We start from the raw sequence: 20,494 nt of genomic DNA, 5'->3' as shown, positions 1-20,494 counted from the left end.
ATCTAGTTTCTATGAACATAACGTGGTAGATTTTGTCAAAACTAAAATCGAGTACATATTTTGTTTTTTTCAAGTGGTTCAACTCTGTTGTAAATACACTTTTGTAACTAAACATCAATAATTCTTTTGTGAACTTGTAATAGCCAAAGCAGACAATAATGTAATGTATTAAAACTCACTCTATAATTTCTGAACCCTATTAATTATAGTTGACAGTCCTCATGTAAAGTAACGTGTACAAAATACGTTTGAAAGTTTATTTCATTTCCATTCCACATCTGTTTAAAACAAAAATAATATTTAAATTCAGTTAGTGATGTTTTACTTGTATATTCCCATTGTTATTTAGGACTGCAATTGATCATTCTCATGTTGGCAGATGTGCATCCTGTGAGGATTACCTCGATATAGCCTTATGTCGCAAGATTTTTAGGCAAAGTAAAACAACACCAAGGGAATTTAAACTTCACCTCATTTCACAAGCAGGTGGCTATCAGGACTCAATAGTTAAGTGGATAACACGATGGCGTTTGAAGCGAACGGTACTAGGTTCGAGTCCCGAATAGGATGAAACACTCGTTAAACTGGATTACATTGCTAGCCACTATCCATCTTTGCTTAAAAATAATATTTAATGTTAGAAACACTAGTGAAGACATGATACTTAGATGCTGATTAGTCTCTATAGGATCCCACATTCACATCTTTAGAGACTCTAAAATCAGAACTGAACAGTTATTCAGCGCTTTTTACATTTCAGTAATCCTTCCAGGTGATATGAATTAGTAATTTAAATTATTTCAGAGGTAAATAAATTTCTATAACTGAATAAATTCATACTACACTTTTATTGTTGTTATAATCATAACGATTCCTTTTTTTTAAGTTTGTTTTACTTCGATATTGACATACTTTAAATTTACCACAAAGGAAACGTGTATTTTCTAATTCTTAAGTGATTAATTGACAACATTAATCATTGTCATTAATTATGAAATCAAAATATCAAAACTAATACAAAATGGTACTTATAAATTGCTTCACAAATACATACACTTCTATGTATACATTACTTCATGACTCGTCTATTGTTTTCAACAAGTTTTGTTTATCAAGTCAATTTTTTTTACTCGAATAACATTTTTTCCAGTTGAATAATGATCAGTTAGTTCTTCAATCTATCTGTCTTATAGATAAACACAATGAGGTATTTCTTGGAGTTCTAGTGAGAAGCAGTGACCAATAAAGTTTAACTGGGTCTGTTCTGACATTGTAACTCACTGATAACAATGATGGTTGTGTCCCTCCATTTCGTGGTTTGGTTGAAGTTAGACATTAACACCGTTGGATGCTGGCTGGCTCAGTTGTCTATAGGTCAAGCGTTCGCGCGCGAGACCGATGAGTCCTGGGTTCGAATCTCACGAGGTGGGATCGTGGATGCTCACTTCTGAGGATTCTCACACTGTGACGAAACTGCCGTTCAGGTTTTCCATAATGGTCTAGCTTCAATTGACTCATGATCTCAACTATTAAAATTACTATAATATCCACAAAAACCCTTTCTGATATTAAACACAGAAGAATATTACGTTTATCAATTAAAAGAAACTAGAATATAGACTGAAATTTTATAGCTGGATAGGTTGTAAACCCTAATTTTAATAAAAAGAAGAGATGTTACCATGGAATTGAACATTTTCAAGATTATATATTTACGTGAACACTTATAATGAATTAAAATATTTTCACTTGGGTTGAATATTTTTGTTATTGATACTTTTATATAAATTAGTCATTTCCATCTTTCACTATCAACATTCAAATATCAGCAGTTGGTATTTGAAAATCTAACTAAATCAGGTATAGGCTTTTCTATTTACATTCAATAGGTGACAAGAGAAAGATAAAATTACCCTGAGCTGGATGGTTTGATCGTGGAGCTTTCCTCGTTATTCTGAACGACATCATCAGCACAAACTTGAAGTAGAAGTAAAGTATCCGAATTTTTACATATATGGCTGACAGCTTCTTTATTTTGATTGTATCTCTGATCGATTTGATTTTTAATTCTAAATAATGATGGATTTAAAGTTAATAATAACGAATCAGAATCGAGGTCTACAGGACAAGCTGTGAGTCATATGTTGAGAAATTCTAACACTTCACTTCTACCTGAGTTTTGTCCTGATGATGTTACTCAGAATAATGATGAAAGCTCCACAACTAAACCATCCAGTCCAGAGAACAAAAATCCTTCAAAATTATCCACCTAAGCCACAAATCTTCACCATCTTAGAAAATTTCCCCTTTTCTATGTTTGTTGTGTATATGGTTAACAATTATACTAGTTATTCATCTAGTTAAAAATCAGTGAAACGTAGTTTAAATAAACAACGAATGAAATACAATGAGTATCTTGTAATTATGTAACCAGTTATCTCTGGACTATTTTTAATACCATGTAAATAGGGGAAACAGATCCATTGATTTATAATGGAAAATTGAAAAATTCGGATATATGATGGTAGGACTAAACATACACCGAAAGAATACCCACATTATTTTCTAACAACAATTTTTCCATTCTAATTATAAGAGTTCAACGAAAACAGTAATATATATTTCATACTGTTACATAAATGAATAAATAAATACAGAAAATTTATTAGTTAGAAAAGTAGACAACTTGATTTGTAGGCCCAAAGATCATTATTCAACACGTCTGTGTAAATATTTATTTGACTGACATTGACTTATGATGACAGGAAACAACTCAATTCTATTTTTAATAATCGAATTCACGAGTCGATCTAAGCTGGATCACCATTTAAAACCTGGAAGCACTAGACGACCATTTCGTACTAGTATGGAACTCTTCAGCAATGAGAATCCATAATTCTGTGCACAGGATGTTATTTGTTTCATAGGCTTTTGGTAATGGAACGTAGTATAACCAATCTTACACAATTAACCCTTTTTATTTTTCTAGGTAGTATTATTTGTAAACTAATTAAACCACGATTAACAGTCAGCTTAAAAATTAGAAATAAAAGTCTTTAAAGTAGCTCGTTCAAGATACCATCCAGGTTGTCAAATGTAACTTAGGGATCAACATTTTCAGTTTAATTTAGTTTACCATACAGTACAATGATCTCTCAATTTAATCAGTGAATATTGTACTCACTATCTGAATGCCTCGACAAGTGCCAAGTTAACTGATATAACTCAAAATCTGCCTCATAGTAAATTACTAACAGATATAAGATTAATATTTAAAACCAACTGTATCATAAATGAGGTAGTTATCTGTTGATAATGTTGTATGACGATTGTTCGATATGGCTGAGAATAATGGACTGTTGAATTTCACTAAAGTACTTCACTCTCTGCAAAACGTCAACGTGTAACATTTAACCAGAAGAAGGTAACAGTAAATCAGATCTCGTGAAAAATATTAGTTTCAATCTAAAGAAATTTTACGAACCATGTAGGTAGAGTATGATGTTTTTTAATGTGTTGTATTCTCTGAGCTGGATGGTTTAGTTATGAGCCTTTTTTTTCTTTTTCCAACATAGCAGCAACAGCACATACTTAACAAATATTTACTAGATTTTCTCTACAACTGAATAATACAATGTTTTCTCGACCTGTCATTTAGTTGTTTGTTGTTTATCAATGTGTGATCATTCTTTGTATGCTTGGTTTCACTGTTTTTTTTTACCAACAGATGATCTTTGACATCCCAACTGTTAATCTGTTATATACAGTATGACTGGTATTTGTTGGCAATGTTGTCTAAGAAGACAATGAAAGCTTCATGACTAAAATATCCAACTCAGAGAACATAACACTTATAAAATACAAAATTTGATCTATACATATTCTCTATCATTTATATGATAGTCTGTTTAAGCTGTCATTTTATTAGTTCTATTACTCTTTTAAGATATTGATTGACTCTTGATTTCTTTCCATAAATATAACAATTTACTTGGTGTAAACTATTCACTTCAAACTCTAAACATAAAAAACGATCTGTCTTCTTTTTCTGCATTTAATGACATAACATTAAAGTACACTTTATATATATATATATATATATATATATATATATATAAGAGAGAGAGAGAGAGAGAGAGAGAAGAGAGAGCGGGTGGGGGAGAGCGAGGGGGGATAGGGGACAGAGAGGGGGGGAAGACCATCTGTCAATAATTTACTTGTTTATATATTAGAAATTTTATTTAAAAGTTTTAATTAAACAAATAATTTAGCCTTAAAAAACAATTTTTCATAGTTCATACAAAATTATTATGAATAAACACAGTGAATGACAAAAAAGAGTTATATCACTAATATATTCTGTCTCTAAATAAACAATAAATATACCGAGATTATTATAAATGACATAATGGTGATAGTAAACCCTAAGATTTTTGCATCATTCATATCATTCATTTATTGGTTAAATAGAGAATTGTTACTTCTTGATGAGTTCAACAATTAATTTATCCGATTAATTAATATGAATGAATAAAAACAAAGAGAATTTAATGGAAACCTACTTTACTATTGATCCATACATAAAAGAAATTGACAATGATTAAATTAAAAAGAAATGCTCACTAGTGATTGGCTTCAAGAGGTATTTCCTGGAGTTTTAGTGAGTAGCAGTGACCAATAGAGTTCAACCAGGTTTGTTGTGAGATAGGAACTCACTGATGACAATAATGGGTGTGTCGCTCGATTTCATGGATTAGTTGAAGTTAGACATTAACACCGTGGGATGCCGGCTCAGTGGTTTAGTGGTTAGGCGTTAGGTCCTGGGTTCGAATCCCTCGAGGCGGAGTCGTGGATACGCACTGCTGAGGAGTCCCACACCACGACGAAACAGGTGTTCAGTGCTTTCAGGTTTTCCATAGTGATCTAGCTTTAAGTAAATCATGATCTCAACTATTGAAATTACTGCAATCTCCACAAAACCTCTTGTGATATTAAATTTTCTGCGAAGTAAAAGATTTATCAAAGTCGATTTAAGTTAAGAATAGAATAAAACTGAAATGTAACATATATAAAATCAAATTTATCAACTTTGAACAATATTATTTTTGGAAATTATTTCAAAATATTATATATCAAAACTGTTGTAGTATATGCTGACAGATATAAGTAGTATGTTGCACCAAAAGGAAGAGAAATGTCTGAGAAGACTGAAATGAAGAGAAAAGAGAAGAAAACTGAGAGCGATCAAGATGAAAACAGGAATGAAGGAACAATCTAGTTCGTAAGAGTCAACTGATGAAAGATATGTAACTGATGTATTCATTATTTCACGAAGACACTGTGATTTTGCATTAAACAATAATTTCATGCAATTGGTTCCCTTTATGAATTTAAATAAAGCAAGAACAAATATTGATGCAGAATAGTATGAATTCATATTATTTCGAGGTTTCTCGTCAGCTGCTTACAAACCAAAAAATATGATAGAATTTGGTTTGTAAGCAGCTGACGAGAAACCTCGAAATAATATGAATTCATACTATTCTGCATCAATATTTGTTCTTGCTTTATTTAAATTAAACAATAAATTGGTTATCCCTACCATGTTTTCGTTCACTACACTATAAACATTGGTCAACAATGAAGCTATTTAATGTGGAATATCTAATATCATACTAAATATCGTGTATCCTACAATTACTATGTCAATCCCCTAAAATTTGCGAATCATCATTAACATTGTTAGGTAAATACTTTTCTGCTTGTTTACTACAGATAGGAGGAGACTATAACTTTGCTTAATGGAATAAATATAATATTAATTTTTAAGAGATTCATCACAAAAACAATTGTTTTCGGATAGTAGAACATGCATAATTCTAGTCAAGCATTCATCTCATATAAGGTGTTGATTCAACTTAGAGATATCAATAACTACGATTTACTCCAAAGGTTTAATACTTCGATCAAACAATTTAAGAGTTCTTCAAATAAACTTTTAACGTATCATAAATAATTATTCCCCTCTGATAAATTTTGGAAAGAAAAATAATAAGAAGGTTTCCCCTTACCTTCTGATTTATCTAGTTGGCCTTTTATTTTTTCATATATACCATCTTAACAAGTATATGTATGATCAGATTATTCAAAATGCATTGGACAAGTAAATGACGTAATTCTGATAATCTTTGTCTTCTCATCGCATTATTCGAAAAGATCATGAATACTTGACTATAAACATCAATAAACGTTAACATTAATTTCTTTTAGGTAGCCGTGAAGCTGGTTTTGCTCATGCAATATCTGCAGCTGGTGTTGTACATGCATTAGCAAGAAGTTGTAAAGAAGCTCGATTATATTCATGTGGATGTAGTAAAGCTGATAGACCAGATCAATTACATCGTGATTGGATATGGGGTGGTTGTGGTGATAATATTGCTTATGCGTATAGATTTGCCAAAGCATTTATTGATGTTAGAGAAAAAGAGAAAAGTTATCCAAGACATTCAAATGAATTAGCACGTATGTTAATGAATTTACATAATAATAGAGCAGGTCGTTTGGTAAGTTCTAGTTTGATTAAATGACTTTAGCATTGATTACATATATACATATATACTGTATTCTAGATATTTTACGTATACTATCCATTTGACTAAATACTATTTGAAGTTTCTCAGTAATTAAAGATCACAGCCTTAGATAAGCATTCATCATCACTGGATAAATCAAATTCATGCGCGTGTATACAACCGATCGTGTGGATGTGAAAACAATCTCAACACGAAGGGATTAGTTTCAAACTAAACAGGTTACTCTTCAGTGTCTATACAACACATTATGGTGTTGACAGTTAATTAGGTTATCTTTATGCCTCATACTTATCTGAAATATTTTATTATTTCTGTATCAAATTAATCACAACTTATCTTGTTGGCTGCAAGTTTTATGAATTCTTGGTTTAAATCCCAAGGCGCTGATTAGAGAAATACTTATATGGAATATGCATAGACATGTTTACACAGATATTCAAGTGATTGGTACTATAAAGTCTACTTTGGTCATTGTGTTACTTTGATACTGTCAAATATTTCAATGTATCATTTTAGTATGAATATTTTAAATCATCGTAGCATAGTTTAATATAAAAGGGAATGTTGTACATTATTCGGTTAAATTTAATGCATTTTAATTAATCAGATTTTAAATTGTCTCTAAGACAATTACAAAATTTCTTTAACATGTTTTTCATAGAATTTTGAAGAATGATAAGATTTTCACTCCCCTCATAATGAATGGATCATTGCGAAGAAAGCATTTTGTTGAGACTATGATATATGGACGACCTTTGAGCGACGCTAAGGTGACCTTGAGAGTGTCTACTTACTTACTAGGGCTAAATGAGGGTTATAAAACAGTTTGAAGAATAAGGATTATGATTTACAGTTGATGGTTAAGGTTAAGAATTAGATTTAGGGTTTTCATCACGAATTGACATTAGCTATAATGCCATGACTCTATTTAGCCAAATGGGTGAATGAATTTCACGCCGAAATCTAGGACCTGCTATAGTAAATCTGATTGGTTCGTCCATAAATTATGGTCTCGTCTGATGACAACTTTGAAACCACTATACAGTTAACCTTATCGACTATCTTTACTCATAAAGAACATTTAGTTTCAATATATCAATTTTGAATTTTTTTTAAAAAATTAACAGGTTCTTCAAAAACCTAAAAAAATACCAACTTATCTTGTTCGGTTATTACAGACTATTCTTATATGACATTTATTTTTTCTTCTAGGCTGTTTACAAATTAGCTTCTGTGGCGTGCAAATGTCATGGTGTTTCTGGATCATGCAGTTTAAGAACATGTTGGACACAATTGTCTCCATTCACTCGTATTGGTCGATATCTTCGTCAAGGTTATGACGAAGCTGTTAAGGTAAGCGAAATTCCTCATCTTAAAAGTAATTCTGCATTTTTTACAAATCACTAATTGATATTGGGTTAAGTAAGATGGATTCAGAAAGTTTATTAACTTATGCTAAACCTAACATATTGAATTTGTCTTATCGACACCAACTGAGTATAATAGGTGGCAGTCAAGATGTAAGTGTTTATCGACTAGCCAACTGTATTTAGTATAATAACTGAAACAAATCATATAGGAATTAATTTCTGAATTGGAGCTACATTGTGCTACCAAATTCGAGCAGATCTAGAAACAACACGCGCCCTTATTCTCCATATTAGCTAATCAGAATATAAACCAATTATGCTCAGAATTTGTAACAAAATTTTATGCACAATAGGGATAACGTAATGGTCATTTTTTACCATTTAATTGAGGTTAACTAAGTATGAAAACTTATTTATATGGCCCCACATTATCTTTCTTTACGACTCCGTGATACAGTGATTCATTATTTGAAAACCTCTATATTTCATTCTTTTTGCCGATTAACTTATACAAGCAACATTGTTATAAATGAGGAGTACAACCACTAGTTTCCCGGTTGAATTCCATTCTTGAACACAGTTGTAACATTTTCGAGGAACGAGGCTAATATTTCCTGGTTCTTTTGCTATGTTGAAGCCAGTAGACTTGAACTACTTTGTATATACTGGAGAACGTTTTTCCCAACTATTGTATTGTCAATCTCGAAAATAAATCGCTATAGTAACAGACCATTAATCACTTATAATGTTTCGGATTGGAATGCTAAGGAATGAAGTTTAAATGATACCCCCAACAGTGTACCTCCATGACTCTGCAACTGGGGATGGAGCTAAAGACCTTCAGTCACTCACTCTACCCCCTAACATCTAGACCACTGGGTTGAGATCTGACAGTGTACAAGTCTCATTTCATTCAATAAGCGATATTGTGTGACAATTTTTTTATTGTTTTCGGTAGATACCTTCTTCATATCCGAAACTTTTGAATTCCACTAGTCACAACTACTCACTAGAACTCCGAACATTTCCGTTCTAAGCTAGTTACTAGTGGGGATATGAACTTTCTCATATGAACTCCATATATGAATAACTGAGTAAATGGACTCTACATATGAACGTACCAAAATATTTGTCAGTTTATTTGTAATTGTATTAGTATAGATAAAACGAAGATTAAAATTTCACTGTAATTTCTGAAAAGAAAGTAATTCAATATTGGAGTGCGATATTTTTCACAATGGTTATCTGATCAAAAAGTCGACATTAAACTTATATGTTATGAGCAAACAATTAGGCATTACCTAGTGATATCTGTGAGCTACATCCAAATGACCTTGTCAATAAATGATATTCATTTAATGTACATTGACACTAATTACCATGATCCCGAATCGATATCATTTGTCAGGCACTATAACGTTTTACTTATTTTTATCTTCAGTAATATTTTATTGATCTATAAAACTCAGTCAGCACTGAAGGACTATACAAACAATATATAGGTCATTATTAAGTAACCAACCACTTAAAAATATATCAGTCCTACTAGATATCCGTCGAAGCCAGAGTAGCTCAGTGGTTACATAGATCGTAAAGTTGAGTGACACGAGAGCTGATCCACCAGGAATTATTATCTCCCTTTAGGGTGAGGATACACCTTTCTCAATCCAGGGTTACCTACTGATCACCTCTGGTCACCCAACATATTCACTGTTGGTTGGTTAATAAATATTGTAATTTCCTTATCAAGTTGAACAGTTTTGGTGATAATTTGATAGTATCTGAAGACATCCTCGATAACATATGGGATGCCACGAAACTTGACTAATCCTAATTTACCCATAAACCAATACTGAATAAAGTTGCTTTAGAAATCTTCAAAGTATAGAACATTGACTCTTTGTTCGTTTCATTTGTAATAAATAATTTACCCAGAATGAATAACAATTTCTTATTCATAGATTTACACATATTTCTGTCATAATATATTAAGCAATATAATAAGTAATACAAACGAATTATTTTTCTACTGTTTTATTTCATTTTCCTTTTACCCTAAAAAACCGCAAACATACAAAAATGTCATATTTTATATTCTTAGTGAATGAACAATGTCTACATGACGCCATGTTTTTATCCTACTAGGTGATAAATATTAGTATTGTTTTGTTTTAAATATTTTTATTCACTATGAAGCATGTTTTACTAGATTTGGTTACTTCATACAATAAATAATAAATAACATATGTTGTATTCTAGAATATTCCATTTTGTAACTCGAATGATATTTCAGTTTCGTTTTGTTTTCACGTTTTATTTCTTTTTTTTGTTTTTAATTAATTCATAATTTTTTTAATCTTATGTTGTAATAAGTGAATTATCTGAAGGGGTTTTGTGAAGATTTTAGAAATTTCACTGATTGAAATCATGAGTTGATTGAACCTAGACCATCATGGAAAACCTGAAAGTACTGGATGGCCGTTTCGTCCTAGTATGGGACTCCTCAACAGTGCGCATCCACAATTATGCCCTGCTGGATTTGAACCCAGGACTCATCGGTCTCGCGCACGAATAATGAATTAGTTTAAATATGCAATATATACATATCTGTAGATTAATGAGTAGTTGATAGGCAAAGACAAACACTTTTAATTAGTAGAATATGTGATAAGCAACAGTACAAATACAAATGTTGATTTCCATGAGTGGTATAAACGAAACGATAAAATGTTTTTCATTAATATATTGACAATCATTATGTATTGGTGAAAATAAAATTTGCTGAAATATTTATCAGTGAAGATGATGATGGCTAGTAGTAGAATCTAGGAAGCATGACTCGTCAGATGGATGCATCTGTATCCTGCAGTTGATATTTGCTGCAGGATTTGAACGTAGTACTGTCCACTTCTAACGCCAATGCGTTATCCATTTAGCTACTGGATCTAGATAGCCATTAGCGTATACAGTAGAGTGATGTTTAATTTATTGTTCATAACACTTGTAACTCAAAGTGATATCTAGGCAATCCGCACAGGATGTACATTTGCCAATAAGAGACTGATCAATTGTGGTCCTAAACATCAATGGGAATATTCAAACAACCAATACAAAAATGAAATATTTATGATTGTTGGGAAAATCATTTGATTAATGAGAATAGTACAACTATTAGTGTATTTCAACTAATTATCATTTTCCTTGGTCATAGTGTATTTTGTTAAATCTAGTTTCCCAGTTATAAGTTTAGACTTGAATTTAGATATTTGAACATCAGGAATATAATTATTACACTAAATAGAATATAAACCGGTACACAAATATCAACTTAAATCACCATTCAATATACTTAACGAAATATTTCTATGAAATAATTTTTAATTACTTTACTTCTGGTTACTTCTGTGCAAATTTACCAGTGACTTTGCTTTCTATAACTACTTATTCTGTAATCAACGGCTCCGAATCATCATTGTCAGTTAAATCATCAGTCTTATCTATACAATCTTGAGGTTTGTTAGTAATGAGTGTACTGTTCTCATTGAAAACAAAATAGTTGAACTCATGAGTTGATTAAAACTAGATCACCATTGAAAAACTGGAATCACTGGACAGCCGTTTCGTCCTAATATGGTACTCCTCAGCAGTACGCATCCATTATCTTACCTAGGACCTTCGGCTTCGTGCACACCCAGGTTCGAGTCCCGTAAGCGATATTGTGGATACGCACTGCTTAGTAGTCTTATACTAGGATAAAACGACCGTTCATTGTTTCCAGGTTTTCAATGATGATCTAGTTTTAATCGACTCATGAATTGAACTGTTCAAAGTACTACAATCTTCACAAACCCTCATTGTGAAAATAAAATAAAAAAGAGTATGAATTTAGCGGTATATTATATTTTATTGACCTCAAAATAGACTACAGCTTTATATACATATATCAATCAATATTTATGTGTAACACAATTATAAGGTAAAAGAACTCATATTATTACATATTTTGTTCACACATTCATATCAAAGTTAAATCTGATTGTGATATATTTGATGACCAATGAACTAGTTATAAGATTATTTACTTGAAAAATGATGACTAATTAATCTAGAGAGAAATTGCAATATAAAAGAAAATAATAAATAAAAACAACCGCAACAACAACAAAGAACTGATTTTGTGTATTGTTTTCAAGCTCATTAAAGTAATCTATTTGGTATTAATGTAATTACAAATATTTTGAAGATAATTTATTTAGAGTTAATGAACTATTAGAATGAATTAAACAACCGTTTGTCCAGGCTCCAAGCTAGTACATATCCAATCTGATACATAGGTATATTCTACTTAACCTAAGTTACATGTTGTTATATGTTGTCTACTAAGCCAAGAATCCATTGCATATTAAATTCTCAATTTAAAAAAATCGAAATGAATATAAAAGAATGATCTTAATAAAAATTATGGTGGTTTCTTTTTTGGTGTGAAGTTTCTAAATTTCTAACAATTGGTTATGACAAGTTAAACCAAAGTACACATGCACTAGGTTCTACATTAAATATAATTGATTGATTGACTTTTATTTACTAAAGATGAATAATGATATGATTGATAAAATAATTAAAACTTCCATAAGTGGTAATAAAGTGTATATCATCGATTCTGAAGGCATTATGTTCTATTTTGTCTGAATTCATTAACACTAGTTGAATGTTTTAAACTAAGATGAAATTCGGTAACAGTTTTGTGGTGATTTCAATTGTTTTCTAAATGATAACAATTTATGATTATTTTACTTAAATAGACAAAAAATAGTACGTCAATATCATGTTTGTTCACAGCAAAACAGATAAATAATTGTGAGATAATGAAGATATACAAACTTGATTTAATATCAAATATGCAAATATATGTTATAGAGTAGGAGAGTGTAATTATTAATGAAATAAATGAGAATAGAAATAATTTAATGATAAACTCTTTAATGACTCTATCAAAAATAACCATAATATCAACTATGAAAATAAAATGACAGAGAATAATAGGCCACTTAACAACTGAAATATTCATACTAGCATAGGAGTTGTGGAGATTATTAAGTTTTTGATTGAGATCATGAACCGATTGATGTTAGCCCATCACCTTTGGAAACCTAGAAGCATTGGACGGCCGTTTCGTCCTAGTATGGGACTCCTCAGCAGTGCGCATCCACGATCCCTCTCGTGGGATTCGAACCCTGGGCCTTCTTTCTCGCGCGCGAACACCTAACCTACAGGACCACTGAGCCGGCATCCAATGGTGATAGTGTCTAACATCAACCAATCCACGAAATTGCGCGACCAACTTCCATTGTACTGAGGTAGATACCTGTCTCTACCCGACACGGATTAACTCCACTGGTCACGGCTTCTCACTAGAACTCCGAGAATTCCCTCACGAAGCTAGTCACTAGTGAGCACATTTTGATTACTAGTATAGCGGTTGTGAAGATTATAGTAGAAAACAATACTAATTGATTTATTTATGACCCAAAGATTCGAAAATATGACTTTACAGAAATGTAATGTAATAACAACTAAACAAGTATTCTGCCTCGATTATTTTACAACTAAACATTGTGAAAACAGCTTAAGAAGGTGAAAAAGAATAAATGAATGTAGAAAGTATGATTTGTAAAGAATAAAACAGAGAAAGGAGAAAAAGTAACTTTGAATTGTCTCACTATTAAATAAAATAATGAGAAAACCACATATATATTAATAATGTAATGGGTTCTTAAAAACCATCCCCTACGCTTTCAAAAGAAACATTCTTTAATTTCAGTCATATTGATCCATTCATATCTGTGCACAATATGGAAACATTAAACATGCTGATGTTACATTATTTTTCGGATCGATGTACAAAAATAGTTGTACTTGTAATAGTACTGATCTTTTTACACGTTAAACAACAATAACGTTTAAAACCATACTAATCATAGAAATTACAATTATTCAGTATATTATTTATTAATAAGGAATTTTAATGTACAGTTCATTTCATTTCATAATGAACAGTAAGAACGAACTTTCTCCCTACATTCTTTACTTTGTAAATGTAAATATCAACAACATGTTTCTTTTTTCTTTCGTTTTTTCATTTTTACTACTGTGTATTTAAATAAAAATCCTTGAAAAACTTCTTTTTATTTTTTTCTGGTCCTAGTCTCTTCTATTCACATTATATCACACTAGTTCTCATTTATGCACACATTTCTTCTTCTCCGTCGTCGTCAAATTGCATGTGTTACTGTTTTAGTTTGCTTGCTTGATTGTTTATTTATCCTCCTCTTCATCAACCATTCTGTATAGAATATAGTTATTTTTTTTTCTCTTTCAAGTTACATACCTTGATGCTTTTTCTATACTTTGTCATACACCGTCGACAAAATCAAATAGACGATTTGTAGTATAAGTTAGAATAAGACAAAAATAACAAGACAACTACAAATCATATATATATATATATATATATATATATATATATATATATATATATATATATGTTTCAATCTGCATTCGTATCACTGAGACCATGTTCAGCAGTAAACTATCTATTTTTTTACTTGCTTCTTAAAACAATCACTAAACTAATATGTCGAATGAAGACATTTAACATGGTCGTTCTTGTCATTATCTAATACAAAGATTATGATGATGAGGTGGAGGAGAAAGATGAAATGGAGGGAAGTAAGCGGTAAAGAGATATGGTGTACAAATAAGATTTGACATGATTAATAAAGATAGGGAGAAAAAATCAACTAGTTTTTTATGTACATATTTTTATCAAGCAACTGTTCAACATTATGGTGAAAATACATACATAAAGAATAACAAACCGAAAAGTATTCATTGTCTTATTTGTACTTGTAGTCGCCGTTTTCGCTATTATCATCATGTTCATCAATAGTAACAATAACATTATTAGAGCCAAAGTATCATCATCATTGGAATAATAATACCATGATTAGGGTTTCTTCTTTTTAACAATGTCTATGCTTATTACTCTTGCTACCGCATTCTGTTTGTCATGTATTCTATTCATTTTGAATCTTAGACAAAAGGAGTAAAATGGTAAATGATAAGTAATAACAACAATATACATGCAGACATAAATAATTTCATAGTTTGTAATTGACTATGTTTATGTATGTGTTGATGTTGTAGAAGAATGTGTAAGGCAATAGCTAGAATTTAGACAAATAAAAATAGAGAATATTATTAACAGACTATCATTTATGATCACATGGTTTGTTATATTGTATGCTGAATGATAATAAAAGTAGAAATACATTTAAACTAGTTGACTGAAGGATGTTTGTTATAAATTATGAGATCTGATTCTTTGACGAACAACAATTTTACTCCCTCCCTCAAGAACACTGAATGATTTGTTTAATTCATGTGTATATAAGAAACATGTAAGTTATCCGTCTTTTTTCACAATAACCATAAAGCTAATTAGTTTTATTACTCTAGTATAAACTGACATTTATTCTTATAAGAAGTCCAATTAACAAGGCAATCACTTAAATTTCCCAATAGCTCTAGTCCATGGTAATTTCATATATCAAACTTAAAATTATCAAGATTTCTTTACTATCATTAATGAGAATGGATTTGTAAACATATTACCTTGCAATCAAAAATTGTTTATTGATGTCAGTTATTATAATTGGAATTATGGCAGCGACTAATTACTTAGCATTATGAGTTTGAGATCAACATAAAATAAATTTTCAGTGTGTTGAAAAATCTGTGAATTTTATCAACGAAAAACAAGTTTGGAAGTAATTTCTTTGAAAATAAGTAAGGATTTCTAAATTTAAACTTTTTACTTGAACAGAATCATACACAAAAATCGACAGAAACTCCTGGAGAACATGATACGTGTGTTGTTCATTTTGACGAATAAACGACTACACGCCATATTCAGTAGATCTTGATCAATACCAGAGTATCAAGATTGATAATATCTAATCAAACCTTAATTGCAGACCATTTCTTTTTATCTTGATGAGTGAGCCAAATTCAAACGTTTACGGTTAAAAAAAAAAGTTGTAGAACGATAGTTGCATTGAAATTGAAATATAAACGACAAAAAACGCATCAGAAATGATTCCTATTAGCTAAATAATAATGATTACTATTAATGATGGCTTTCTTCAATACTCTATTTTTGGTACAATATAGAATTCTCAGAACAAATTCAACAAGTTTCTATTTCTTATTTTTTGACCGAACCTGACGATAAATATTCAGTGATCGTCAGTTAGATGTTAGCAGTTCATGAATTGACATTTGAATAATGTGCATTCTTTTCAATTCATGTTGCCAGCCAACGCGAAGCCTCTCATTGTACTTTTTTGTAACTTGTACAATGCACAGTTGTAAACTTTTTATAAAAGCACCTGAATAGTTTATTCGATTAACGGACACAATGTGTTAAAACAAAAAAACATGTAACTGGTTGAAATATCTAGATGACAGGAACACGTAGCCCAAATATATATATGCATAAATTCATTTTAAAATAAATAATTTTATCAAAAATGTTTTAGGTTAAATTTAACAGACGTGGAACAAAACTACGTCGAGCTAGTAGACAATTACGTCGTATCACACCAGATCATATCACATATTTAGACGAATCATCAAACTATTGTGAATATGATCCAAACACTCAGACTTCAGGTACAAGAGGTCGTGAATGTTTACCAAACAATACAGATCAATCAAGTTGTGCAACACTCTGTTGTAATCGTGGTTCACAACCACAACTACGTGAAGTACGTGAAAAATGTCATTGTCAATTCAATTGGTGTTGTCGTGTCGAATGTCAGACATGTGTGAAAACAGAAGAATATCATGTATGTAATTGAATGAATTTACAACTGAGAACACAAATTATCATAGTTTCTTTTTATTCAAAGAATAGTCAATCCATTCTTATTTTAATTTATAAATTGTTTTCCTATGGATTTCTACCTCATCATTTAAACCATTTTTATTGTTGGTACAAACAAAAGTGTTCAGAAATCAAATATCATCCTAATTACAGGGAATACTGTATCGTAAATTCAATAGTGGATCATAGAAATCAAACTTATTACAAATGAAACACATTAACCGGCAACAAAATTATATTATTATATAAACACAATTATAATTATTATCATTATTATATCATCATTCAATCATATTTTTAAATATGTCAGCTTGTTTGTTTTTCTTTTGAAACTAACCAACTAAAGTTTATTGTATTTTAATGTCTATCTAAATGAATTCAAGTAAAGCATGAAATTCATTTTAGCGTTAATTCAATATTTACATCATCAGAGCAACAATATATATATAAAAAAGAAGAAGAAAACAACTAAACATATATATGGGTTGACTAGTAACAAACTATTCATTCTCAATAATCATTAATTACCATTGAAAATTCTAATACAAAATATACACAACTTGTAGATATACATAATGAATATAATTTATGACATGATATTTTTGAAATCAAAAATTATTATTTACATTTCTTTTCTCTTTGGTTATTCTCTTTTCTCTCTCTCTTTGCGTTTCTATTGTTCATTCATTCATTCATTCATTTTCATTTTGTTTATATACAACATTTTGCATAGGTAATAAGTTACACACATGAATGAATATACAAAATGAAAAAAACAAACAAACAATTGATGTTTAACTTAAAAGAGAACATTGAAATATATTGAAAAACATTTTTTGAAAACTTATATATATATATATTCTCATTCTTGATTATCATTGGCTAATTTAAATAGTGTGCCGTTCATATTGACCAATAAGGTTACTGTTTTTCAAATTATTATTAAATTCTATTATAAATATTAATTTATTAAAAAAAATTGTTTTTTTCATAATTTGTTATAAATAAATAAATAAAATATTATTTAAAGAATATTGATTCTTATTTAATATATTTAAATTAAATTAAAATTGATCATATTTAATCAATAAATAATAAAACACAATTCATATGAACGAAGAATATTTTTTTCAATGAATTTCTCATCAGTTACTCTACAATTATCTTATATCTAAATTAATGATCTATAAAATTGGCCATATTTAAGACAGAGTACATCATTTGGAAATTGTAATATGTGAATGAAGAATTGTTGTTTGTTATATAAAATCAATTCAGATCGTTAATGTTGGGGCTGACTAATATGAAGTTGTTAACTTGAATCAGTTTATAAGTGAAATGAAATTGTTTGATAAATAATGAGAAAGATGAGTTCAGAGAAGAGTTCTCCTCTTTTAAGGAGAATTCATTTTCAAAGCTGTACAATCGTAAATATACTTATTTTACAGGATGATAATAATACCGATAATAAACTTATGTTAGACATGGTGACATTGAGGTTAAATAAACAAAGGTATTAAGAAAAAATTTTAAAACAAGGAAAGTTTAATAATCGTTTGATTGTTAATAGCTTAAGTATTCATCAAAAGACAGGTAAGAAAATTATCATTGGGAAAGGATGGCTCAGCATGATAAGATAAAATGGTGAAATATTGACGAAATGTAGTCGGAATAATCGTGGAAATAAATACAAACCAGTTGGGGTTAGAAGATGGAAGGTGAAGCAGATGGCTATAAGGGAAGAAGAGTATGGGAAAAGAGAAAAAAAGAAAAGAAAAAATTATAAAACATTAAGGCCATGGTAGAAGAAGAGGTTGTGCCAGTCTCTTTTGCACACACAATTCTGGTTTTTCTAGATGTTTGGCTAATGCTTCGGGAATGCAAAGAAGATGGAGTCTAATTGTCTTTGGAAGACTTCTACTTACCTTGTAGATGACTTTGAACGCAGAGGCTGTCTTGACTGAGTGATCTGTGTTCATAAAGTGTTCGATTATTGAGTCGTTTCCTCCTCTTTTTAGCCACGCCGGACAATATTCTTGAGTTCTTTCAGATAAAGTACACATCGAACGACCTATTACATCGGGCCCAACTAGTTAATAATCAATTTCATAGTATAGTGACGTAATTTGATTAATGTTGATTTTTATGTCCCAAATTTATCCACACGTCTTACGATTGTCATTATTATTATCATTATTATTATATTTGCTAACCTTTTAATGAATTTATTCAGCATCCAACCTTATCTACTGTATCTGACCTAATTCATATTATTCTATATATTACGTAATTTCTGATTTGTAATTGCATTATTATCTCTCTTAACCCGTATCGACCAAATTTATTCTGATCATTTACCTCACAATATCATTTCACTTATAAACTGATTCAAGTTAACACTTCATATTAATCAGCCCCAAGATGAACGACTTGATTTGATTTGATATGACAAACAACAATTCTCAATTCACATATTACAATTTCCAAAGGATCTACTCTGCCTTCAAATTGGCCAATTTTATGGATTATTAATTTGGATATGAGATAATTGTAGAGTATCTGATGAGAAAATCATTGAAAATAATATTCTCCGTTCATATACTTGTATTCTTGATAATAATGGGAATTTTTCAGCAATAAATAATAAGTCTGTTTCTTGCTAACCTTTAAACAAATAAAATAAAAGCTTTGAAAATTTCAAATACAATTAAGTTACAATAGAATAATGAGCAGATGAAGTTGATCTGGAAAATGTAATGTATTCATGCTATATATTTCGAATAATATAATCAAGAATTATGGAATATTTGCCTAGATGACTTCAAAACCAATTAATGTCAAATGTTCCGATCAATATGGGAAGTGTAAAACTATGTTCATCAATAGCAAAACACAAAAATTAAACGGGTCACAGAAGAAACATCAATACAGCTTTTAAAACGTTGCATAAGAATTGTCAAGAACGAGTTTTTAGATTTATTGAAGCTTTGGCTATTCGTAAATTTAAACCTCCCCCCCATGTGTACAAAAACAAGTTATCGTAACCTTGAATTTACCCTGGTAATCCTTAAGTCATTTTATGATCTACGATAATGTGACAATTTCTTATTCTTTCTATACAATGTCAATTTTCTCTCTCCTTTATTGCTTTGTTTACTTGAATCTTCATTTAATTGACTATTATTAATTTTCATATAAAATGCCTTGACAAGTATATGTGTGACCAGGTTGTTCGAAATATATAGCGCAAATACATCCCATTTTTCAGATCAACACCGTCTTCTCATTACTCTATCGAAATTTAAAAATGGACTAATTACTTTAAACATTAAGTAACTCATTGGTAGCACAATATAGTGTGTAAACTTTACATTCAGTTGGCAATGTCGTTAAGATTAACATTTCTTTACTAAGTAACAATAGATCACGATGCTAAAGTGATGGTTAATTCTCAAATTAAGGTAAATACATTAAAACTTTGTTACGATATTCTAAATTTGATATGCTGGGTTAAGAATTAAGCCTAATAGTTAGATCGTAATTTTATTGGATTATGAATGGCCAATAAATTCTGTGTCCTACCA

The 20,494-nt window shown here is 30.2% G+C and overlaps 1 protein-coding gene across 1 annotated transcript in view; it reads left to right on the top strand.

Moving 5' to 3' along the window:
* Positions 1-16,884, top strand: part of WNT5A_1 (Protein Wnt-5a) — a gene marked incomplete at its 3' end in the record, with an annotated part of 56,548 nt that extends 39,664 nt beyond the window's left edge. Inside the window, exons 3-5 of the mRNA XM_012942616.3 lie at positions 6,271-6,563; positions 7,806-7,946; positions 16,564-16,884. Of these exons, the coding sequence (XP_012798070.2) occupies positions 6,271-6,563; positions 7,806-7,946; positions 16,564-16,884 (755 nt within the window). The remainder of the gene's footprint in view (positions 1-6,270; positions 6,564-7,805; positions 7,947-16,563) is intronic.
* Positions 16,885-20,494: the final 3,610 nt, after the last annotated feature.

This window comes from Schistosoma haematobium, chromosome 4, assembly GCF_000699445.3.
Source record: "Schistosoma haematobium chromosome 4, whole genome shotgun sequence".
Taxonomy (NCBI): Eukaryota; Metazoa; Platyhelminthes; class Trematoda; order Strigeidida; family Schistosomatidae; genus Schistosoma; species Schistosoma haematobium.
This window is presented reverse-complemented; position numbering and strand designations above follow the sequence as displayed.